Consider the following 25,595-nt stretch of genomic DNA (forward strand, 5'->3'; position numbering starts at 1 on the left):
TTGTCTACATATGTCTATATATTCATATATATTCACCTATACATGACTCCAGGGGGAGGTGTGGAGGTTTGTGTGTTTCTTTAAAGTCTCTTGACTGGATTTCTCTTCCTTCTCTTACATCTCTTTCTGAAGTGTTTCTGGGTCGATGATTTGCTAAGTGGCTTCTCATATTAGTCATATCTCCACATATGTAGGTCACTGCAGTCTGCCAGGGTTTGCCTCTCGTCAACTTTTCTCCTTCGTTATTATGTTTTCAGACGAGAGGGGGGGAACTGAAATGCTTCCACAGATCACATTAGAGAGTTGCAGGAGCGTGATATCTCCTCCCTGACGTCTGTCCTCCACACACCAGGTCATCCTCGGGCTGCTGCTGCCGCCGTCCATCCTCAGCCTGGAGTTCAAGAACAAGGACGAGATGTCGTACATGCCTCAGGACCAGGAGGCCTACCTGCAGGAGAAGGAGGAGGAGGAGCCGGAGAAGCCGGTCAAGGAGAAGGAGGACGAGGACATGGAGTTCACAGTAAGATCTTACTGTGAGGCGCAGTACAACTCCGTGGTGAGAGAACCCACCTCAGCCCCGCATCCCAGAACCTATACACATATAAACACTCTCACACACAGATTATAATCTCTTGTGGACCAGTTTGACACAACATTTTTGGCAGTCCACAGTGATGTGATGATAACACATTTACACACACACACACACATATTTGTTTCTCTCTACTGGGCCAACTGGACACTTCCAGCCAAATCGGCCTCTTCCTGTTTCTTGTCGTCTCAACAAAGACTTGGGGCCAATTCCAATTCCTATCTTAACCCTCAAGCTCAACCCTTAATCTTAACTGGCCTCAAAACCAAGTGTTGAGGGTTATTTTGTCACTTAGAAATGGGACACCCCTTAAATGCAGATACGTCTTCAGACTGCAGGGGGCAGAATAACACCAAAGCTGCGTCCAGTCTGTCAACTCCAAAAAAGAAGAAGAAGAAGAACACATTTATGTCAGGATTATTTATTTATTATTTTATTTCAGTCAAGTTATTAGGTTGTCAGTTAGTTATAAGATGATACTCATACAAATATTCAGCTGACAGTTACCACACACCACGACTTATTGAAAAGTAAACCACACCGGCCGACTATTGACAAAAGATCGTAAAATAAAAATAAATGTTACGCAACAATGACGTCAGTAATCCATAATATGGGCCTAAACTAAGATAATACAATGGTTTTCATCATTTTTATATCTCTATTAACAAAGAAAATACTTCATTTGTATCGCACTCGCTTCGCCGCTTTCGACGCCATCTTTCTTATGTGAAAACACGCAATACATTCTGGGTAGCCCTTGCTCCCAAGGGTGGTGTCGGAAAATCTCAATATTGAGGGCGATACAGCCCTTAAACTTGGCCTCAACTTAATGTCAGGACAGCACTTGGACTAGAGGGAGAGCATTTTTGAGATTGAGGGTTAAGATTGAGGATTAAGATAGGAATTGGAATTCACCCATGGTCGTGGAGTTGTAGCGTCTCAGTCTGTCGCTGCTTGTGGGTTCCCTCCTTGTATGTTCCTTCTTCTTCTTCTTCCTCCATCTTTCTCCACCTCTGTTGTTCTTTGCTCTCTTTGCCTCTTTCTCCCTCTCTCTCTCTCTCTCCAAGCTCAGTTCTGGTTGAGGTACAGTATTGTTTGCTGGCCGACTGCTGCCCCTCACTCTCTCTCTCTCTCTCTCTCTCTCTCTCTCTCTCTCTCTCTCTCTCTCTATCATCGATGATGGCTTGCTGCAGCAAACCACTCAGCATGTCGGCTGCTGAGCACGGGGAGGCTCAGGCTGTTGCATTATATAAGCGTTTCCCTGCTGCAGCGGCTGCAGCGGTGCTTTACTCGTGCACGGTCTGAGCGCCTTCTCCCCACTCACAGCGCAAAGAGTTGGTGCATACTGCATAGACATGGATGAACAGCCGTACTGGGACGTGTTCCATTTCAATGCAGCCGGTTCTGGAAAACGACCCCCCCTCCTCCCCCGAGATCCAGTTTGTGTGTTTAAATGACGACGGGCAAATTATTTAACGCAGAAACTGGATCGAAACGCCTTTTCAGCACCACCGTACATACTCACCATCTGCATTAAGCACAGCCACAAGCCAGCGCAAAGTTTTACAAACAAAAATGGGTCATTTCATACCCGCAGTCCATGAGGCACTGAGGCGTTAAAGTCAGACTGACACAAAAGATTTTATTCACTGTGTTATTTGAAAGTCAGACTAAGCGTATACACGCAGGAGTAATCAGACTATGAATCGTTATCCAGGTATGTTCGGGCCAATTCCAATTCCTATCTTAACCCTCAAGCTCAACCCTTAATCTTAACTGGCCTCAAAACCAAGTGTTGAGGGTTATTTTGTCACTTAGAAATGGGACACCCCTTAAATGCAAATACGTCTTCAGACTGTAGGGGGCAGAATAACGCCAAAGCTGCGTCCAGTCTGTCAACTCCAAAAAAGAAGAAGAAGAAGAACACATTTATGTCACGTTTATTTATTTATTATTTTATTTCAGTCAAGTTATTAGGTTGTCAGTTAGTTATAAGATGATACTCATACAAATATTCAGCTGACAGTTACCACACACCACGACTTATTGAAAAGTAAACCACACCGGCCGACTATTGACAAAAGATCGTAAAATAAAAATAAATGTTACGCAACAATGACGTCAGTAATCCATAATATGGGCCTAAACTAAGATAATACAATGGTTTTCATCATTTTTATATCTCTATTAACAAAGAAAATACTTCATTTGTATTGCACTCGTTTCGCTGCTTTCGACGCCATCTTTCTTATGTGAAAACACGCAATGCATTCTGGGTAGCCCTTGCTCCCAAAGGTGGTGTCAGAAAATCTCAATATTGAGGGCGATACAGCCCTTAAACTTGCCCCTCAACTTAATTTTTCTGAGAATCAGGACAGCACTTTCACTAGAGGGAGAGCATTTTTGAGATTGAGGGTTAAGATAGGAATTGGAATTCACCCTTAGTCCGACTAAGACTATAGCTTAGAAAACTTAAAGCTCCCATAGACCGGAAGTTCCAATTACCGTTGTTTTTTGGTGTGTATCCGCTCCATTACGTCGTTTATGAAGCCCTAAAGTTTGCTGAGAACGCTGGCATTTATTTTATTCTCGGGCTCTGCAGGCGCTCTGAAAAAGCCTGGAATCCCGTCTCCTGAACAGCAGATCCTCCTCCTCCTCCTCCAGGCGAGCACTAGTCCAGACTCATCCGGTTGCATTTCATACCCGCGGTCCATGAGGCTGTGCACTGTGGGGCGTTAAACTCAGGCTGACGCAAAGATTTCATTCACTGACAATATGGTGTTATTTGAAAGCCTGGCCACCAGAGTTAGTCTGACTAAGCGTACACATGCAGGAGTAATCAGACTATGAATCGCATTATCCAGGTATGTTAGTCCGACTAAGACTATATCTCTATTTTAGTCAAACTAACGTATTTACATGACATTAAAAAGACTAACATCAGACTTTTAACATGAATATTAACACACTGAGTGTCAGAGAAGGTTTAATCAACACAGTGTGAACTCCTTTAGCTTTAGTTGCTTTATTACAGGGCCGTTTCTAGCTGTGTGGGGGCCCTATGTGAGATACTATTTGGGGGCCCCTATTTTTTTTTCAAACTTGAGGTAGAGACTCCTAACTTTTTCATATATTCTGTGATGATGCAGAAGGTAGCATAACAAGGTAGCATAACAAGGTAGCATAACATAAAACAGTTTTAACCCACGATTCAAAAACAGTAAAAAATAAATAACTAAACTTACTTCTAAATAAATATAATGGATTATAATGGGATTTTTACCCAACGAACACTTACATGCTTTGCAAATATATGCATAATGAATGCATGCAATACATGCAAATAAAGACAGGCACTTTTAATTCTCAAAAATATAATAAAATATCAGTCTGAACTTGCAGCTTGGGGGCCCCCTGGTGGCTGCGGGGCCCTATGCAGCTGCATAGTCCACATATAGCAAGAAACGGCTCTGCTTAATTACACATTACACAGTTTTAATGCAACACACACACAACAGCTACGTCAAAATCCGTGACTACAGCATGGAACGTTGCATCGCTGGGTTTTTCTTGTGCGATGGAGGAGTTTGACACACAGAAACTTGAGGATGCAACCTCAGATTTTCTTTAAAAACCATGCTTCAAAAACAAAACAACACATGCAGGTAGATTGGTTATGTCTTGACAGACACATGTAATTTGATTACCTGCAATTAAACAGGGTAGACAGTGCCTGAAAAGTTTTGAATTTGATTAATAATACTAGAATCCTGCTCTCCTGTAGTCTGAACATAGCCCTGTTAATCCAGGATCCATTCACAGTGATCCCTGACTGTTGCCCTGGCTTCTGACTGTTACAAATGCACCTGCAGACACTTATGAATCACATCAGGATTCATACAGACGCGCCGACTGCGACACCACAGAGGGAGATTGTGTCCTCAGATGCTTTTTTTGACAAAACCACACTGTGACGACTGTCAAAGCTTGTGTGACGGCCTGTGTGTGGTGTGATTTACACACTGTTCATCCTGAAGATCCTGTCTGTGTGTATCCTCCGACAAATCTTTGGCATTTTCGCATATTCAGAAATATATACAGAAGATCTAGGGATGCACGATATTGATATAATAAACCTAACCAATAATTAATAAGTTCCATAAGAAGCCGTTATGAGCACCAATGAATTATTCAGCATTGCACAGCTCTGAACTTACAAATACCAAACAACTGTCCTGACTCTTCAAGAGTTCATTTATTTTTTATACAACCTACCTGTACCTGAGGGTGAAAAAGGCACAAATAAATCAGTCAAAAAAATTGAAAATAATTAAGGTTCGCCTGGGGAAAAAAGCCATTTCAGGATGAGAATCTCTTTGGAATGATGCAGCTGCAGCTCTGAACTTCAATCAAATCAAAGTACAACATGTGAACATCATCTCTGCAAAGTTTGACTTTGATCAAGTGAAGCAGAACAAAATTAGAAAGGTTTTAGTACAGACAGTACAGGCCATTTTAGAAACTTCTGTGCCTTTTGTATTTTTTCATGTATTAAACTAATTTTTTTTCACTTTTATGTCACTATTAGTGTTCAATAAAAACAGTTTAAGGCTTTATTTCAAAGTTGATGCAAAATTCTATGTATTTTACATTCGAAGAATGAAAAGTCTGTCTGACTTCCTGTGTTTAATTAGACTGAAAAAAATTACTTTACACGGATAAACTTCAAAGTTAAGATTATTTTAAAAGTTGCTGTTCGGCGAACCAATTTTTAATGTTATTCTTCGGTTTTATTTTATTATTAGAAACAGCGGAGTCTCAAGTTTCACTTTTCACGCAACCTTGTTTACGAATTATGTACGAAGAATGACCTAGGGATCTACAGTGTTCCATCACCTGTTGAATGAGCACATCAGCACTTGTTTCTTGCCATAACTTTAGGGCTAGCTGCTAGCTGGCTAAAGCTACTAACTACTACTACTAACATATAAATGCAGCTTTATAAACACATTCCAGGTGACTTATTGAGTTGTTACTCCCAGTCTTTTCACTTCTCTCTGAATAACTGTGAAAAACAACCAGAACAGTAGAAAAGACTTTGTGTTCTGATGTTAGCTACAGTTAGCTTCAATTCGGCCTAAGTTAGCGATGAGCTTTCTCGTGTAGCCACTTCAAATAACCCTGGTTCTCTGCACTTATCGGGTCAATTTATCAGATTAAATGATCAGAAATAACAAATATTCCACCCGTTGTCGGCCGCTAATGAATCAGGTCTGATTTTATCGTGCATCTCTAATCTGAACCTGTTCATTCACCTCCAAACTGCAACGCATAGATCAAATATTGAAAGAAAGAGTTTTAAACATTTTAATCTTTACACCACATACATAATAAAATCCCATGGATGAACTCCCTCAGAGGTCTGGTGTTGACATTGAGACCATAATCCATTAAACTAACAAACAAACAGTGGGCTCTGAACCCTCGCTCATGGATGACGACATGTGTCACAGATTAAAGTCAGATTATATCTATGTCTGAACTTCTTTCTTTCCTTTTTTCCCTCCTGTCTTCTTACTGTCGTTATCTTTGTCTCCTCTTCCTCTTAATTGTTGTCTGAGACACAATCCATGAGTGTGTGTGTCTGCGTCATGTTGTGTTACCAACCTTCACCCAGCAACACTCCACCTCAACACACACATTTCACATCAGGAATGATGACATTGCCTGTGCTTGCTTTTTAATGACGATGATGATGATGATGATTAAAAGTGTGTTGTAGCTTATAATTTAACACGTCTCCCCGTTGTCTCCCCTTTACCCTCTCTCTCTCTTTTGTCTTTGTCATTCTGCTACTTCCATTCTCCGCCTCTCTTCCACATCTTCATCTTTGTACACCCTCTCTCCTCCTCTTCCTCCTCCGTCTTTCCAATCCGTCACACGTCTCTTCCCACACTCTCATCCCTTTATACTTCACACCTTCCTCTCCTCCCTCTCCTCCATCCCTCGCTCCGTGTTGGGTTTTGCTTTGCGCCCAGGCGATGCTGGGTCAGGTAACCGCGGAGACGTCCAGGAAAAAGGATGTGGAGGAGGTCCAGAACCGTCACCGCCTCATCCCCATGGGACGCAAGATCTACGAGTTCTACAACGCGCCGATCGTCAAGTTCTGGTTCCATACGGTCAGTGTCGGCTCCGGTGGAACACGCCTACATGCTCAGAGTCCTGCATCTCTGCAGCAGCATCAGTTGTTGGCTTCCTGCAGTTTAGTGTAATGCTTCTGTTGCGCTTCATTTGCCAATAACCTTCTGTTCCACTTCCACTCGGTCATTACCCAGCGTTACTAGGCTGTGGAAGCTGGTGGCGTTTAGAGACTGAAGGATGTCGCGTGGTGAGAAAAGTACATTTTGGAGTATTGACCAAAATGAAGGTTCACTGGAAAGCAGGCCATTGTGAGTCTGAGCTCAGGCCCCCGTTCAGATCTCCAGACATCACATGACTCACTTTAAAATCACACATAGATCAAGCATCATAATCTTATACTGCCCCCTGGTGCTTTTCACCCATATGGAAACAGAGCGGACATTATTTCCAGATCTGCAGCATTGCGACATCTTCAAATTTCTCATAAACTTTCCTTCATCTGACTCGGGAGAACGATTAGACCAGGGGTCTGCAGCCTTTAGAATAAAAAGAGCCATTTTTGTCCCTTCTCCACCCAAATAAAATTAATCAAGCACTAAAGTTTGTCGCAAGTTGATACCCAACCTCTAAAGTGCATAAAAGCGACTTTGAAATTCAATTTTATGTACAATTGTATGTAATTTATGTCTGAGAAACTCTGCCTGGTTCTAGATGTACATGGAGCTAAAGATGGACAGGACTTCTCCATGTACACATTACTTTAATGGCTTTTGGGGAAGGTTTTTCAATTGGATGTGACGGACAAAATATCAAAAACACCTTTATTTAGGCCTTTAACTTGACAAAAAAAGTGTGAAAAACATGAAAAGTTTTTACCCCAAAGCGAGAAGGAGCAACTACAGAGGGGCTGAAGAGCCACATGAGGCTCTAGAGCCGCATGTTGCAGACCCCTGACTTAGACCATGTCATCAAAATAATATTAAATAAAAGATATTAAAGCCACTAATTGTGGAATTCTGCAGCTGATCTTCATTTTATATTGACAAATACAGGCGGCAAAGAGACATATCAGTGTAGCTTCCTGCCAAAATGGCGTTTTTATGGCAGGAAAAGATGTCACTAATCCTTAAACTCTGCAATTTTAAGTATGTTGTTCTTCGTTTTAAGAAATAAAACAAGATCGTAAACATCCCTGGACGTCGTGTGGATATAAACACTCTGGAATCACGTTATTATCACACGTGTCTTACTACAGACAAAAATGTCATGGTAAATGGATTTCACATGCACATGTGTCATATCCTTCAAGCTCTAATCTGTAAATGCTTGTGTTTTATCTCGTCTCGATCAGCGTGAGCACAAATAGGTGCAGAAAGAAAAAAGAAAAGAAAAGTGGATTTAAATAGAAACAGCCACAGGAGACGAGTAATGAGGAGGCGACTTGACATCAAGTCTCTATCATCGGATGTGAGGATTTGTTTTACAGGGATTTGTAATGAGGGACAGTCGTTAACGCTGTCAGGACGAGTTTAAACAGTGACAGCGTTTTGAAGAATTATTTAACGATTTACAGATGTTTTTACTGACGAACGAATCTGGAAGATTCCATTATTGTTTAGGTTAACTGATAACAGGTGAGGTAACAAATGAAAGCAAAGTTAATGGTTAAATATACAACATATTTTCACTCTGGGACGCGTTTTTCCAAAATAGCAGTACATACAAGAATAAAGTGTATCTGTAAAAACAATAGAAATCTTTTTCTGTCTAATTAATGAAGCTCAATTCAAGTCCATTAACAAATCCATTAAAGGCGCCATATGTAAGAATGTGGCCAAAAACGGTTACTACATTCAAATTCAAAATACCGAGGTCTTTTAGGTTTGGTTTTCAGACGTAACTGGCAACCCGTGGTTGCTCGGCAGCTGAGACTCTACTGACTGCAATGATTGGTAGACGGCGGTAGGTGGCGCCACATGCCAAAACATGATTTGCAGTCTGCAAAATATTTTTTTTAATGCAAATATTTTGTCTGTACTGTTGTTGTTGGTGAGTTCAGTTTGTTATATGAACATTATTCCTGAGTCTCTGTGACATATTAGGAGGATTTTATGGCCAGTTGCTTTGGATTTATTACATAGTGCACCTTTAAGAATAATCAGGTTGTATTCACATGTTTCTCAGACAGGTGCAATGTTCATGTTTTTCCTTCTGTTTGTTCATTTATTAGCTCGTTGTTGTTTCTGTCGTGCAGCATATTGTTCTGCAGCTGTTCAGGGAGAATGAAATGATGGATTGATCATTTTAGGTTTTCCTCACCTTCTCTCTCACACACACACACACACACACACACACACACAGAAATGAACTTTATTGATGTAGATGTTCCTCACATTGGAGAAAGAACATCATCACAAATGTGTCACTTCTCTGTCCTGCAGATGGCGTACGTGGGCTACCTCATGTTGTTCAACTACATCGTCCTGGTGAAGATGGACCTGTGGCCTTCTCCTCAGGAGTGGATCGTCATCGCGTACATCTTCACCAACGGCATCGAGAAGATGAGAGAGGTACAAATAAATATACATCTGAGCACTTCTTATCCAACGACAGGCTTCTGTCCATCATCCATCCGTTCATTTTCTACCGCTTTATTCTCCACATGAGGGTGATCGGCGCTCAATTTAGAGTGCAAACTCCGAGCTTGTTTCCGACCGGATCATGAACCCGGGTCTTCTTGCCGCAAAGTTTTGCGTCGTAACAAGATGTTTTTGACGTTATTGTGTCATCATAGGGTCAAATATTTCACATTGTGATGAAATAAGTTGGTTTCTCGCAGAGGAGGATGTGCAGTACATTCTGCTTTGTCTGCGTTTACACTGAAAGTGAATCTCCAGGAAGCGTGAAGAAGAACCTCAGGACACGGTGAAGAGGAACCATTTCCTCTCTCCATCATCATCATCATCATCATCTCTTCTCCACACACATTTCTTCACACACCAGTCTCACTTAGCCGAGCGATAAGTTTTCACTTAATTTAGAGCAGGGGTCTCAAACTGACGGCCCGGGGGCCACATTCAGCCCCCCCAATCGATGACATGCGGCCCCACACTTAATATCATGTTATAATGAAAACACGGCCTACGACCTCACCGTCTTTTAAACACAGTGTATAGCTGAGGCCCAGCTGCCAGTGAGGTGATAGAATAATAATACATGTTTGCTAGCAATGTTTTTATAACAGTAATAAGACCATGGTCATAATTATCCCATTATTCATTTACATATATAAATACACTTGTTAGGGCCCGAGTCAAGAACGGCAGCGGCCGAAACGGCTCCTGGTACAAATTTTAATTCCAGTTGTCCACACTGTTATTTATGTAATTTAAAATAAATGTCTGTTTTTGATATTAATACATTCATTTTGCATCAAAAATAGTATTATTAAGTATACGTGTGATATCATGATGCAATATTGTGAACAGTTGTTTTTTTCCGCCACTTTTCGTTCTCTCGGCCGGCCCCCTCTTGACCACAATAGATGCTCATTGGCCCCCAGGTCATTTGAGTTTGAGAGCCCTGATTTAGTGTGTCCAGTTGTCCTGTGGAGCAGAAATGGGTCTTTTTACTGCAAAGACAACACTGCTAATATAAAAATATACGAGTATAATGTGAAACCTTTGTTGTTATTGTGTGATTTTATTGTTCCTGGTGTGACTACGATAATCTTCTGTGTTCTCATGGCTCTGTGTTGCAGGTGAAGTCCACACATTCACGGATTCTCTGTGTAACTTTAGCTTCAGTCTGTTTGCAGAGAGCTGGTCCTTGTCTTTGACTTCAGTTAGCGTGACAGAGATTTCCTCCTTTGCCTCGGCTGAGTTTACTCGCCGTCTGAATCCTTTGTCTCTAACTGTATTTGCACAGATTTGCTGTATCTCTGTGTGCTGTGTCAGGAAAGTCTTTATTGTCCTCCTTCGTAATCTGAAAATCTTTTTGCCAAACGGCTTCTCCTATCACTTCTACGCCTCGTCATGTAGGTCACTCACTGCAGTCTGTGCAGCCTTCTCCTGTTTCTCGCTTCCCAGCGGAGCTTCCACATTTTCATCATCTCACATTGACGCTACCGCGCTGGTCTCAGGATATCATGAAGCTGTGTCACCTGCAGCTGGAAAGAAAAGACGGCGATGGAAGGGAATGAAAAACAAAAGTTTCAAAGTCTGCGCGAGAGAAGAATGCATCCAAGATGGCCGACATCGCTTTTGGGGTCAAATTCGCGTTCGTAGACGTGTTCGGGGATGTTGTCTCGTGTCACCTGTGAAGTTTCATGCCGATCGGTCAATGTATGGCAAAGTTCTAGCGCGTTTTGTGTTACGCGGCGAGCCATCAAAATTCGGCAAGGTTCCGATGGCTGCCGTGGCCACGCCCCTTTTGAATCTGGGAAACATTCTCATAGCATTAGATCTTGGAAGGGTCGAGTACAATTTGACGTGTTTTTTCTTCTTCCGAGGATAAACGGCCTAAGATTAGTAAGGTCATTTATGGAACTTGCAAAACGACAAGAAAAACGCCAAATCCAAGATGGCGGACTTCCTGTTGCGTTGAGGTCATGGTCTCAAGAGGATTTTTTGTTCCTCTCGGACCGGGCAATATACCCACCGAATTTCAAGAACTTCGGCACAACTAAACTTTTTCCAGCTCCATAGGCACTTGACCTGTGGGGGCGCTATAGAGCCATTTTGCATTGGTTTATCACAAGACCATTATATTATTACATTTTTCACCAGTTCTGATGTTACGGAAGCGTATTGCATTCACTTGAAAAAAAAAAAAAAAAACTATTAATTTTCGGTTTGATTTTTTGAATAATTTTTTTTTCTGTTTTTCTGACTAATATTTTTTCCCTGTTTTTCGGAGTCATTTTTTTCTGTTTTTCGTGCAAATTTTTATTCCCCTGTTTTTCAGAGTAATTTTTTTCAGAATTATCGAACTCTTGCTATGGTACACACGCCACCGAAGGCGATTCTGGTGCCTCAGCAGCACACCGTGTGCATCCAATATTTTCAGCAGTCTCGTGATCGTCTCTTGAGTCACCATGTAGCCAGCCTGAATGCATTTCAAATGCATCATCTTGTATCCATGGAGCATGTCATATCTGTCCAACTGATCCTGGAGAAAGATTGCTATGTCTAGCAGATCTGAATGGGCTTTTCCTTCTGAACAACCGCAAAGTCCTCAGGTGCCTGCGTTAAGTCGACAAACTGATGATAATACCATCTGTCTGACTTAAAGACAGGACTATCTCCCAGTGTCTTAAACCCAGATCAAAGTAAAACTTGATTAAACACAAGCCGTCCATGTTGTTTGGACGGCTCCGAAAAACAGAAAAAAAATTACTCCGAAAAACACGGGGAAAAAAAATTTGCACGAAAAACAGAAAAATAAATCTGAAAAACAGAAAAAAAAATATTCAAAAAATCAAACCGAGTTTTTTTTTTTTTTTCAAGTGAATGCAATACGCTTCCGTATTATGTAGTGCAAATTTTCGTCCGTTTTGAAGCACGGGGTCAAATTTGAGTTTTCGTGGAGAGAAAAATAACAATAATAATCTGAGCAATTTCAAATTCACTCTTCAAAAAGAGTGAATAGAAAAAGCAGGTGTGGACATGTAAGTGTTTGTACAGTTAGAGAATGAACGCATTAATCATTGTGTCATCAGATTCTCTGATTCCTGTGCTAACACTGCCCTCCTGTGGTTGTCATCTTAAAATGCACACTCTAATTCACTCTGTGTGTGTGGGCTCACTCGTCTCTTCTTTCTTACCTTGTCAGTGAGATCTTCTTCTTTCTCTCTCTCTTCACCCACGTTCTCAGCTAACCATTCCACTCTTAAATCCGCTGCAGATTCTGATGTCGGAGCCCGGGAAGCTGCTGCAGAAGGTGAAGGTGTGGCTCCAGGAGTACTGGAACATCACGGACCTCATGGCCATCCTCATCTTCTCCGTGGGCATGGTGCTGCGTCTGCAGGAGCCGCCGCTCATGAGCTACGGCCGCGTCATCTACTGCGTCAACATCATCTACTGGTACATCAGGCTGCTGGACATCTTCGGGGTCAACAAGTACCTGGGTCCGTACGTGATGATGATCGGCAAGATGGTGAGAGGAGGCAGGAGGCGGGATTTCTTCTTGTGTTCATTCATTTCCACGACACTGTGACACATATAGAGTAACCAAGGTTGTGTGTTTTCATAAAGCATAAAGCAAATGTATGGGCTTAGTTTTCCAAGATAATCGGTCGGTTATCAATCAATCAATCAATCAATCAATCAATCAATCTTTATTTGTATAGCCCACAGTTTACAAAACATAGTTTGTCTCACGGGACTTCACAGGGTTGGTAACGTCCTCTGTCCTTAGACCTTCGACCAGGGTGAGGAAAAACTACCAGGGAAAAAAGGTAGAAACCTTAGGGAGAACCACAGGTGAGGGATCCACTCCCTGAACGGACAGACATGCATTATCCAAAACATACAAGATATGTTTTAAAACCCATTGAAGAAGGTTAAAAACGCACAAAGTAAAGTTAATGCAGAGCAAAATCAGCACATAGGAACATCACTACCGACTTGTTGCTGTTTCCGTCTTCTTTCAAGGTTATTTTTGCCTTTATTATACTTTTCTTTCTTTTCTTCTTCTATCAAAATGATTGAGTGCCTTTTGGAGGCTTGAGCATGCGTGAAAACTCGTGAAATTTTGCCCAAATTCCAGAAATAATCAAGATTGTATTATTTTGTCCTAATCAGTGGGTGTCTCTTACTTTAACTCTTTCTTTATCATATACGGAGTCCCGGACATAACATGGGAGGAAAAAAAATCAGAAAAAAAACATGAAATAAGTTCAACTTGCAGGTTTAATCGTTGCCTTCAACAACTTGGACAGCTAAAGCAAATGGAGCACACTTAAAGTTAAGTCTGAAAGATATTCCCAGATTTGAATTTCCATGATTACACACATTTACTGTGACATTTACAGAAAGGAATACGGCTCTTTTTCTTGAAAATGAGGTTGTAGCTTAACTCCCGCAATAACGATTGCTTGCAAAATTAATTCATATGCACACATTAATATTTCATGGCCACAAAATAGAGTTGTTTTTGTCTGGGTCTCTGTAATAATGACCTCTTCTGTTCTGCCTCGTAAATTAAGCAAAGGAATAATCTCACTGTTAATCCCAGACGATCTGTTTTATGGTCATTTTTGGACGTTTATAACCAGGTACATGACCACAGTAACCTGGACCACCCAAAACAAAGGTTAGGAGGTTAAATAAAATGTTTGTTTTGGTAATTTTACTGAACCTTTCAGTCCTTAACTATGAATTAAAGAAGCCTCTTGTAAAAAATGTTATGCAATTTAGAATTTTCAGTTTTTATTTTAATAAAAATCCAAAATGTGTGCACATAGAGGCTGATACAAACATACCTGTCATATTCTCAGCCTCACATTTCACTTCTCATGACTGATGATGACGTTAATGAGTTCACTGATTCGTCTGAACCTCTATTGTTTGATCTCTAAGAGCCTGTGATTCTTTCATGAAACACATCACAGAGTCCAAATGTGTGTGTGACGACTTTAACAACAGAAGAAATCAGTAATTAGAGAGAAAGAAAGAGAAGTTTCACGTTCAGGAGTCGACTCTGGTATTTGATCTCCACCGTTAGACGTCCAGACTACGCTGCAGCCGTAGTTAAAGACATTACTTTGAACACTTTGAACTGTCTGTTTTTCTTTGTGTTTTCTGTTCTGTCGCGTTATTTAAGAAAAGGAATAATCCTGACTTCATTTTGGCTGAATTATAAAACTGAGAACGTCAATAAACAGCAGGCATAAATGGAAAATACACGATATTGTGAAATATACAGTAGATTAACTGAGGGATAAAATCAGTGGATCGGACAGAAAATGCAAAAGTGTTTTAGCTGAGTCATGTTTGGCCATGTTTTTTCTTCTTTTTGGGTCTTTGAAATGACTCGGCTTAAATGTGTTATGATATCAGAATCAGACATCATTATTTTTTAAAGCTCACATATAGTGGTCCTGTTGCACATACATGTTAGTTATGGAGGTCTACTTACATACATTCACTTGTTTTTATGCTCAAAAACCTCCTAGTTGCTGTAAACAAGCCAATAGAAATCTCTCCTTACTGACGCTGTTCCCCAGCCGCGATATTTCAGACATAAATCTCACCCCCAGAATACAGAGTGTGTTGTGATTGGCCAGCCAGCGTCGAGCCTTCCCAACTGTCTTGTGATTGGCCAATACCCGGAAGTGACATAATCAGCACACCCGCTCTCAGAAGCGCAGCTCCCCCCTCTGGAACGGTGGATGCACTGCTCCTCATTATCAAAACATTGTTTTAACGGTGTTTAAAAATAGCTTCTTCACGACTCCCCGCCGCAGTCCCTTTGACGACCTTTGACCCGGAGTCAGACCCAGAGTCAGAAGACACTGTCGCTCGTGAAACACCTCCACAACGGACGTTATTCTTCTTCTGCGGTTCAATGTACGTTGAACCGCAGTATGTATGTATGTCTCAGCAGTGGCTGAACTGTTTGTTTAGAACCTTCAGGGCTTCGTAAACAAGGTAATGACGCAGATACACACTAAAAACAGCCTTAATTGGAACTTCCGGTCTTGGTCTGTTTTAAGCAAAATCTCAGATGATGAAGATGAGGAGCATCTTTGTGAACTTATATGTTGGTTTAGTCTTCACAAATGAAGAAATCCTTCATCTTCTGTCACGTTATCATTAACATCAGGACGCTTTGGGAGAAAGAGTTACACAGAAATCCTCTCTGACAAAAGAATCTCATCATATCAAGACTTTCTTCTGGTTTCCTCTGACCTCTGACCTCTGACCTTCTCTCTCTCTCCGTCACAGATGATCGACATGATGTACTTCGTCATCATCATGCTGGTGGTGCTGATGAGCTTCGGCGTGGCCCGTCAGGCCATCCTCAACCCCAACGAGGACCCGTCATGGATGCTGGCAAGGAACATCTTCTTCATGCCGTACTGGATGATCTACGGAGAGGTGTTTGCCGACCAGATTGACCGTGAGTGCGCGGCCAGAGGTCGAGATGTGTTTGAACAAACTTAATTTTAAATCTAAATCCCCGCGATGAGGACACTTCCTCTGCAGAGAGCTGCTGAGCGCACGCTGACTTACTAATTTAATTTCCAACTCGTCCTTCCACGGGCAAAATTGCATCTGCGGTCACAGTAATTACTCACTTAGCTTCTCGACGACGTTAATGTCTTATGTCATTTTGTCTTGACCTGGTTTTGTCTTATGTTTTATTCAAGAAAAAAAAAAAACTCTGCTCACTCATTTTAAAAGTGTTAGTTGAGGCGGTGAAGCTGCAGAGCAGCAAACTGAAGTAAAGAAAGCATCAGCACACTCGCTCTGTGCAAACATTAGCTTTAAATATCAACAATTTAACTCCTGGTGAGGTTTAAACAGGCGGCAAAATGTTGCTGTATTAACATCTGAAGGGAAATGAAAACCGCAGTTTGACTGCAGAGTTAGAGCAGCCTGTGTTGTCTGTGTTTCCACTGCAGTGAAAAACCAGGAAAGATGAATTAAAGTGCAGTCAAATTCAGGTTCAGTTCATTAGATTAACCTCTTCTTCACGGTTTTGTCAGACGCAGCGACAAAAACGTCATAAAACCACATCTAACTTTAACAAACACAGACATGTTGCACACCCACAGAAAGGCCAGAAACTCAGCTAAAAGCTCATATAAACCATTCTTATGTTCATGAAACAGTTAAAACACAGATTGGTACCTAAGAAATCTCAAATGGCACAGATGGTGCCAAACTGTGGCAAACTGTGCCAAATGAGAGAACGCCTAGACATCTCTTTACTAAAACCTCTGGCATTTCACTCTGCTTCACTTCAGCAGCATCAGACTTTGCACAGCTCATGTCCACATGTTGTTACGTGACCTCCATGTGTTTTTAAGCTCTTGCTGCATATTTTAAAGGTGATATTTGCTTTAAAATGCAATATTTTTTTGGGCGATAGAAAAAAAATCCTTCATTTTTGTAACTGCAGAGATTTACTCTATTTAGTTTGGGCATGTCATTTTCGAGACTCCAAAAAGAGGGTCAGGGAAAAAGAGGTTAACCTGTTGGTGTTTTTTAAAACCTGGAAACGATGATGTTCTCAAAATGTCTTGTTTTGTCCACAAACCAATATCCATGAATCAAAGCAACGAGATTCGAGAAGGATTTCTTTTCTTGGGCAAAAAGTTCTCCAAGAAAACACAGCAACAGTGGACACAGTTTCACTCCCAGAACATGAATAAATGAAGATGAATGAATATTTAATCTGCTCTAAAACACTTTAAACAAAGTAAAGAAAGCGCCTCAGTCTTCTACACTGACAGTGTTTCTCCTGAGATGTTTAACCACACATGTTCAAGTCATTGACACTGAGATTAATCAGCTGGATTACAGCGTCCTCTCACTCCCCGAGCTTCTCTGACACTTTTTGCACAAAGGTCCGTGTGTGGATGCTTTTTCTACTTCACTCTCCATGATTTAAACTGACTGAATAAATCAAAAATGACCCGTGTGTGTTTGAAAAGGAAATGTCTTGAGAGTGAGTGAGTATTTGGGTGAATTCCAATTCCTTGCTTAACCCTCAATCTCAAAAATGCTCTCCCTCTAGTCCAAGTGCTGTCCTGATACTTAGAAAAATTAAGTTGAGGCCAAGTTTAAGGTCTGCATCGCCCTCAATATTGAGATTTTCCGAGACCACCCTTGGGAGCAAGGGCTACCCAGAATGCATTGCGTGTTTTGACAGAACAAAGATGGCGCCGAAATCAGCGAAACGAGTACGCTACAAATGAAGTATTTTCTTTGTTAATAGAGATATAAAAATGATGAAAACCATTGTATTATCTTAGTTTAGGCCCATTTTATGGATTACTGACGTCATTGTTGCGTAACATTTATTTTTTCTCGATCTTTTGTCAATAGTCGGCCGGTGCGGACAAGCGACGGATGACGTAAATGTGTTCTTCTTCTTCTTCTTTTTTGGAGTTGACAGACTGGACACAGCTTTTGCGTTATCCTGCCCCCTACAGTCTGAAGACGTATCTGCATTTAAGGGGTGTCCCATTTCTAAGTGACAAAATAACCCTCAACACTTGGTTTTGAGGCCAGTTAAGATTAAGGGTTGAGCTCGAGGGTTAAGATAGGAATTGGAATTGGCCCTTTGTGCGTGTGTGTGTGTGTATATACAGTATATATATATATATATATATACAGTATCATGATGCTGTGTACAGAATGTGACGAGTGGAGCCCAAAGAGAAGAGATCTGAAATAATGTTTTCATTCTGTGTTTCAGATATGCATAGTAGGAAGTTACAGCACAGGCTGAATGAAAAACTCTGGCTGGTCGAAAATTACTTTCGAACCCACGGAACCTGGCGTAGTAATGGTCCATCCCACATTTCCCAGTGCAGTCAAAATCCCAGTAAATCTATAGATAAAGAACTGAATCTCACAAACCACACACGTACACCCCCCCTCCACCATATCCTCCCTCCATCACTCTGACCATGTCATGCCCACTTCTAACCACCAGAGGCCACTGCAGACAACAGTGTGCATGTAGCTCTCCTCTCTCCACATGCAGCGAAGGTTAAAGTTGCCCTGAGTGTTCGTCTCATGGGTCAGAAACAGTTAATCTGAAAATGTGAAAATGTCAAAAAAAACACAGTTTGACCCAAGACAAACATCCTGTAAGCAACTTTACTCTGAATAATTTTGGCATTAGCTGGCAAATGGCTCTGTTTCATGGCAGTAGCACTTCAAATATACTCAAATGTGCAGCTTTTTTAATTGTGTTTTTCACTTTCACATTCGAACGAGAGCAAAGATTTAAAAAGTTAAAGTGATGCTGCCATGACGACACCGTCTGTCACGTAAACCATGTCTCACCCTCTTTCTTTGGCAAACGTTGCCAAAATAGACCACATTTAACACAAAGTAAAGAATAAAGGTTTGAATTGAACGATTTATCCTCCACATTCCATCATCTAAAAATCTGTTTTTTCACGTGGTTCAGTTGTCAGAGTTTTTATTAAAAAAAAATCCAAATTGTTTTTCTCTCTCTAAAACGATAAATAAATAAATAAAAACGTAATAATTACTTCAGTTCTCTGTCTTTGGGCTGCATCGTGTGAAACAGGCATGACGGTGAGAGTACGATCTTACCTTTCCTCAGAGAATCCACAGCAACTGAACCATCACGGATGGAAAAAACACGAGTGTCCTAAACGCATCTCAAACGATTCAGAGCAATCGATCATTGCTGAATGAAGCTCTGGCTGTGACAATATACTTTAAACATCCACCGCTATGTTTAAATATATTGAAACTGCGATGATACGTGATGACTGTTTTTATTATTCTTTGAGTTTACGTTGGTTTTTTTCAGCCTCTGCTCATTGACGCGTCCACAGAAAAGAAGCATAAACATAGATTATGCTTCTTGTTTGCTTGTTTTTATTTGGTGTTTTTATGTCTGCTTGTCTTTTTGTTTTAAAGTCTGTGTTGAGTTTGTCTTTAAATTATTATTTTTTACCCTTAAAGCTACAGTGCGTAACTTTTGGTGATTTTTGTTATTATTATTCAGTCTCTGTTCGGTCTTTGTGAACATAAACAATTTAACATTATTGACATCCTTCATCTGAAAATGTGCTCTGTTAGGCAAAACTATCAGACCTGACAGAGGGAGCATTTGCGCGTATACACCAGCAGAGCAGGGGTGGATGGGGAGCAGTAGAATACACTTTTTTCGTTTTACGCCGTATTCCAACCTGTTTGCAGCCATGTTGCTTTACTAGCGCAATGTTCACTTCACTTCCTGTGTGCAGGAGTACAAGAGAATGTCGTCAGGTGAGATCGTTGTATTAAAATAGAAAGAGTTATATATTTAAAAAAAGCTTTTATTGATGGTGCTACAGCATTAAAAATGAGTCCTTTATCAGTGTTTGTAACAAAGATGCTCAAAAAAAAGGCTAATTATTGACATACACTAGCACATGTATTTGGCCACTAGGGGCAGTAGTCAGAAATACAGCCTTCTTTATGTGTATTTTAACGTCGTAGCCAGATGAATAAAGGCTTTTTTTTAAATGTTGTGGACCTTAGTGAGTGTCTGGACTTTCAGGGAACACTAGCAAACTATTCTGTGAGACATTTGTTTATGTTTAAAAGTTGTGTGTGCTAGCTTACGTTGACGTAGCCGGAATTATCTGCGTCGTCGTCTGGCGAGGACGTCACGAGAATGAATTAGAGGAAGTTTTTTACGCAAAGATGGCGGCCAGCAGTCTTTGGATTCTATTTTAGCGACTTGTTCCACGGAGCTAGCGTTAGCATCGCTCCTAGAAAACTACAATAGCATGTTTGTTGACATCCAGGTGATTGGTTGTAGGTCAATCCATTTGCATACAGAGGCATTTTGATCAACCTCATGGACGTTATTAGGACGTTATTCCACCTTTTCCTTTGGCTAAAGTTGCGCACTACTGTTTTAAGTGTTCCGTTCATTATTTTTTTTTCCTAACCGTTGTCCTCCGTGTGTTCTACGTCTCCGCATGTCTGTCTCATTTTGGTCCTGCATCTTAAACTTTTCCTCCTATCTATATCTATAAATATATTGTGATGAATTCAAGTCTTTATCTGTGTCTAAATACGTGCATTCCCTGTTTAAATCTGTATGTGTGTGTGTGTGTGTCTGTATTCTGTATTTTGTGACGACGGCGTGCAGCCCCCTGTGGGCAGAACATCACCACTGAGGACGGCGGGGTGGTGGCGCTTCCTCCGTGTAAGACCGGCGCCTGGATCGTCCCGGCCATCATGGCCTGTTACCTGCTGGTCGCCAACATCCTGCTGGTCAACCTGCTCATCGCGGTGTTCAAGTACGTCCACTCTTTTGCACTCAGGGACGGTGAATTCTACTCTGAGATCATGATTACAAAGCATTTATGAAAGAAAATGGAGAAAACGCCTCCATCTTTTTGCGTCATGTGGTAGTAAAGTGTGTACTGATGCGTCCTGGTCTGTTCATGAGAACACGTTTATCTTTTCAACAAGTCTGACCGTGTTTTTGTGTGTGAGACACTCATGTGAAATGAAATATGGTTTTTAAAGGCGCCATATGTAAGAATGTGGCCAAAAACAGTTACTACATTCAAATTCAAAATACCGAGGTCTTTTAGGTTTTCGTTTTTTGACGTAACTGGCAACCCGTGGTTGCTCGGCAGCTGAGACTCTACTGACTGCAATGATTGGTAGACGGCGGTAGGTGGCGCCACATGACACCAAAACACGATTTCAAAACATAAACATGATTTGCAGTCTGCAAAATATTTTTTTTTAATGCAAATATTTTGTCTGTACTGTTGTTGTTGGTGAGTTCAGTTTGTTATATGAACATTATTCCTGAGTCTCTGTGACATATTAGGAGGATTTTATGGCCAGTTGATTTAGATTTATTACATAATGCACCTTTAAGTCATGAAGTATGGTTTTTAACACTTTCAGGTGCTACTCAACCATTTGGTCGACCACATTTTAAGTCACTATATCTCATTGAAAAATGCATCACGCTGAACTCACTAACACTAAATCAATGTGACTTGTTCTGAATTATGCAAACCAGGTTTATTATGAACAGACGTCTCAACCGTTTGGTAGAGGCCTGTATCTAAAACACTGCAGGGTCTAATTAAATTATTTTCCTGGTACCTAAGATGACCCAGAGATTGTTATTTTCCAGCCTTCTGTTGGAAATATCTGGTCAATCTATTTTAAATACTATTAGAAAGGGCAGTAAAAATAGTTTAACTATATATTTTGTATCATAATACATACATATCATGTATTATATTAGACACAAACTTGCTCTTGTCCTGTTTTAGGCAATTCAATGACAAATAGTCTTATTTTTGGAGATTTTTTCAGATTCAATATATCAATTGTCGTTATTGTTATCATTAGTAAATAAAGCAAAAATAATAAAAAAAACTGCAGAAATAACTTTTTAGACAGATTTGGGAACGTTTAAACCAGTTCTGCACATGATTGGACCATTCGGAACGGAGGTCAAAGAGAATTCTCGATCCATATCCAGATTATCACCTACATACATGAATAATGTCGTCCAAATCCATGCTTAACTTATTGATTTATGATGATTATACACACACACAGACAGAAATGTGGCTAAATACATAACCTGTAATGAAACACATTGTGGCACAATGATAATAAGAATAAATGTCTGTAATCTCCACGTCTCAGTGGTAAGACATGGATGTGTGCTTGTGTGTATTTATATCTTTGTGAGGACATTTTTGTCTGGTCCTTCACAAACTTAAAGGGCTTGTCTATGATGTGTCCTCACTGAGATATAAAAACAAGTGTTTTTGTGTGTTTTGTGTGTGTGCTGCAGTCATTAGAGGCTGGCAGCAAATTGTATTATCAGAAAAGAGGACAGTGCTTCTTCCACAGAGACATTACCATGCTAATGATTTGTTATTGTGCCTCTGAATGATCCAAGAAGAAAGACTGATCCTCCTTTTCTTCACATTTGTCCGGGGTAATTACTAAAATGTGCACAGTGGCAGCAAAAAAACAATGGTTAAATGAAAGGTTCAATCACATTACACGTTAACACAAACATTTACTGCGTCTGAAATTGTCTCTGCAGCAGCAGCAGCAGCAGCAGCATGTACTAAAACCATCTGTATGTGTAGAGTAATAAATGTACAGTCATTTAATCCTCGCGTGTGATTCTCTTTTGTCGCAGTAACACGTTCTTTGAGGTCAAGTCCATCTCCAACCAGGTGTGGAAGTTCCAGCGTTACCAGCTCATCATGACCTTCCACGAGCGGCCCGTCCTCCCTCCTCCGCTCATCATCTTCAGTCACATCACCATGGTCCTCAAGCACCTGTGCTGCCGCTGGCGCAAGCACGACGACGACGAGCGGGATTACGGCCTGAGTGAGTCGCGCGGGAAACCGTTAGCATGTCAAGACTTTTAGGGCGCTGGAGCTTTTCCCGGACGCCAAATCCGCTCGGAAAACAAGGCTCTTTCTGCACGGAGTTTGCATGTTGTCTCCGCGTTTTGAGTCCAGGCACCGTTTACCAGTTAGCTCTGTTAGCTCGGTTAGCTGCGTTAGCTCCTTTAGCGCCGTTAGCGTGCCTACAGTGGAACTGGAGTGGTTTGCTTATTAAAGGAAAAGAGCAGCGCTACAAATAACGTTAGCGTACCTGTGTACTGCGTATGTGTGCCTCTGTTTTTAAAGTTTAGCGTTACTTTAGAGACTAATTTTAACAATCTGGAGTCACGTAAACATGACGTCACCCGCGTCTTTTGACGTTAACGTGCCCACTACTAGTTTTCACTTTTATTCTGCTCGTCTGCGATGCCTTCTCCGCCTCGTACAGGTGGAGCTAACAGCTAAGCTAACAGGTGAGTCAAGTCTGTCCTCTCACGAGGACGGTTTTATTATTGTGTGGCTTCCTGAAAATTAGCTCTACATGTGCAAAATTGTGGCTACTTCCTGTTTTTTGGGCTAACAGTTAGGCTAAGGGTAATGAAGTAGTAGCCACACGTGCATAGAAAAAAATCAGGTTTTCAGAGCGGATCGGGTCTCGATAATCACCGTCTTATTTTTCCGATGAGCCAAGAATGCATTCAAAATTAAGCGAGGGCCAATCTGCACTCATAGCTCCCTCTGCTGGGCCTCATAGTAATAACTTTAAACAGCCTGTTGTGCTTCTAGGCTGTACGTGTTGAACTCAGATGGGATTTTAAGGCTCATGTTTGACCTCTTGATGGACACAACAATGTCAATAAAGCGCTGTTGCTTCACAGCCGTCTTCACCACCTTCTTCCACCCGCAGAGCTTTTCATCACCGAGGACGAGCTGAAGAAAGTCCACGACTTTGAGGAGCAATGCATCGAGGAGTACTTCAGAGAGAAGGACGACAGGTTCCACTCTTCAAACGACGAGCGGATCAGAGTCACGTCTGAAAGGTCAGCCGTGGAAACGCCAGAGGCAAACGTCCTCGCTCCTCTTCCTCCTCCTAGTTTTCACGGCCTCCTTTTTCTCATTTCCAGGGTGGAGAACATGGCGATGCGTCTGGAGGAAGTCAACGAGCGGGAACACTTCATGAAGGCGTCGCTGCAGACCGTCGACATCCGCCTGGCGCAGATGGAGGAGCTGATCGGACGAATCGCCGTGGCGCTGGAGCGCGTGACGGGCGTGGAGCGCGGCGAGGTGAACAAAGTGCGCTCCAGGACTTCGTCCGACTGCACAGACTCTGCGTACATGCTGCGTCAGGGCGAGTGCCACGACGCGGCGTACATCCTCCGCCAGAGCAGCTTCAACAGCACAGAGGGGAACACCTACCGCCTGCAGGAGGCGCTGGAGGGCACAGCGGAGGGCTCCATGTCGCCGCCCTCTCCCACGGCCGTCACCACGCGCACCAGAAGCCACTCGTTTTACGTTGGAGGAGGACGCGCCGGCTGTGGCGGCGGCGAACGAGCGAGCGGAGCCGAACGAGCCGAGAGCTTCTTCAAAGAGCGCTCGCTCAGTCTCCACCGAGCCAACAGCTCGCAATCCGTGTCCTCGTCCGCCGCCGCCAAGGAGTCCAAACCCCTGACTCTGGCCACGCTGTCGGTGTCGCAGCAGCACCGTCCGTCGTCGTGCATCGACATCTACGTCTCCACCTCGGAGGAGGTGGGACCTGCGGAGGTTTTCCTGGATCCCATCCGCGTGGTCCCACCGCTCCGCAGAGACTTGTCGCTGCAGTCTGACATCATGGAGGCGGCGCCACCTGGAGGCCGGGACTTCAGCAGCGCCACCACCAGCGGTTTGGGCGACAGGCACTCGGAGGGCGGCGGCAGCGGCGGCGGTGGCGGAGCTGGTGCCGCTTACGACGACAGCGCGGCGGCCGATCTGTCGCTGTGCTCCGCTCACCTCTTACCCGACACCAGCTTACCTCTGTGGGACATGGATCCGTCTCCTCCGCCCTCGGCCGGGCTGCTCGAGCGCTCCAAGAGCAGCCGCTACCTCTCCACGACGGGCGCGGCGTTCCTGGACGAGCCTCAGCTGGTCAAATCCCACAGCCTCATGTTCACGCCGAGAGGCTGCTACGGCGGCCTGGGGGCAGGCGTCCAGGTAAAAGCTGCCGAGTACACCAGCATCACCGACTGCATCGACACACGCTGCGTCTCCGCTCCGTACACTCCCATGGAGCGCTCGCACTCGCCCGGAGGATCCACCTCGTTCCCCTTCGATAAGCCCACAGACGGCGTCTCCTCTCACCCGGAGAGGGAGGCGGAGCTCAGTCACACAGAGTCTGACCCCGAGGATCCAGAGGACCTGATCCCGGCCTCAGACGCCACCCCTCGCCTCGGGATTCTCAGCGGGCCCAGCGGCGCCCCCTTCTGCTCCCCCTTCTCCAGGCTCGAGCGGGCAAACAGCTGCTCCTCGGACGACTCCCATCCTTCCCTCACGCTGGCTCCTCCGCACCGGAAGAGCCTGTCGGTGAGCGAGAGGATGGAGAGGGGCCCGGGTCTGGGGGCAGACAGGGGGCCCGGGCCGGGGGGGAGGGGTCTGGCAGGAACCAGAAACCCCTTCCTCAGGAGCAAGTCTGGAGCGCGGCCCGAAGCGGCCAAGACTGACAGCCTCTCCATGAGGAAGCTGGCCACGCCGTCGGCCTTCCGCAGCTTTGACAGACAGAACTACACGTGA

The 25,595-nt window shown here is 42.8% G+C and overlaps 1 protein-coding gene across 1 annotated transcript in view; it reads left to right on the forward strand.

Annotated features, from left to right (window-relative positions):
• The window catches only part of trpm3 (transient receptor potential cation channel, subfamily M, member 3), a gene marked incomplete at both ends in the record, with an annotated part of 212,875 nt that extends 187,280 nt beyond the window's left edge, over window positions 1-25,595 (forward strand). The window contains 10 exons of the mRNA XM_083904273.1: window positions 353-556; window positions 6,634-6,774; window positions 9,178-9,306; window positions 12,641-12,892; window positions 15,685-15,859; window positions 18,167-18,295; window positions 20,597-20,747; window positions 22,640-22,833; window positions 23,740-23,872; window positions 23,957-25,595. Of these exons, the coding sequence (XP_083760399.1) occupies window positions 353-556; window positions 6,634-6,774; window positions 9,178-9,306; window positions 12,641-12,892; window positions 15,685-15,859; window positions 18,167-18,295; window positions 20,597-20,747; window positions 22,640-22,833; window positions 23,740-23,872; window positions 23,957-25,595 (3,147 nt within the window). The remainder of the gene's footprint in view (window positions 1-352; window positions 557-6,633; window positions 6,775-9,177; window positions 9,307-12,640; window positions 12,893-15,684; window positions 15,860-18,166; window positions 18,296-20,596; window positions 20,748-22,639; window positions 22,834-23,739; window positions 23,873-23,956) is intronic.

Source organism: Microchirus variegatus (genome assembly GCF_963457635.1).
Source record: "Microchirus variegatus genome assembly, chromosome: 17".
Lineage (NCBI taxonomy): Eukaryota > Metazoa > Chordata > Actinopteri > Pleuronectiformes > Soleidae > Microchirus > Microchirus variegatus.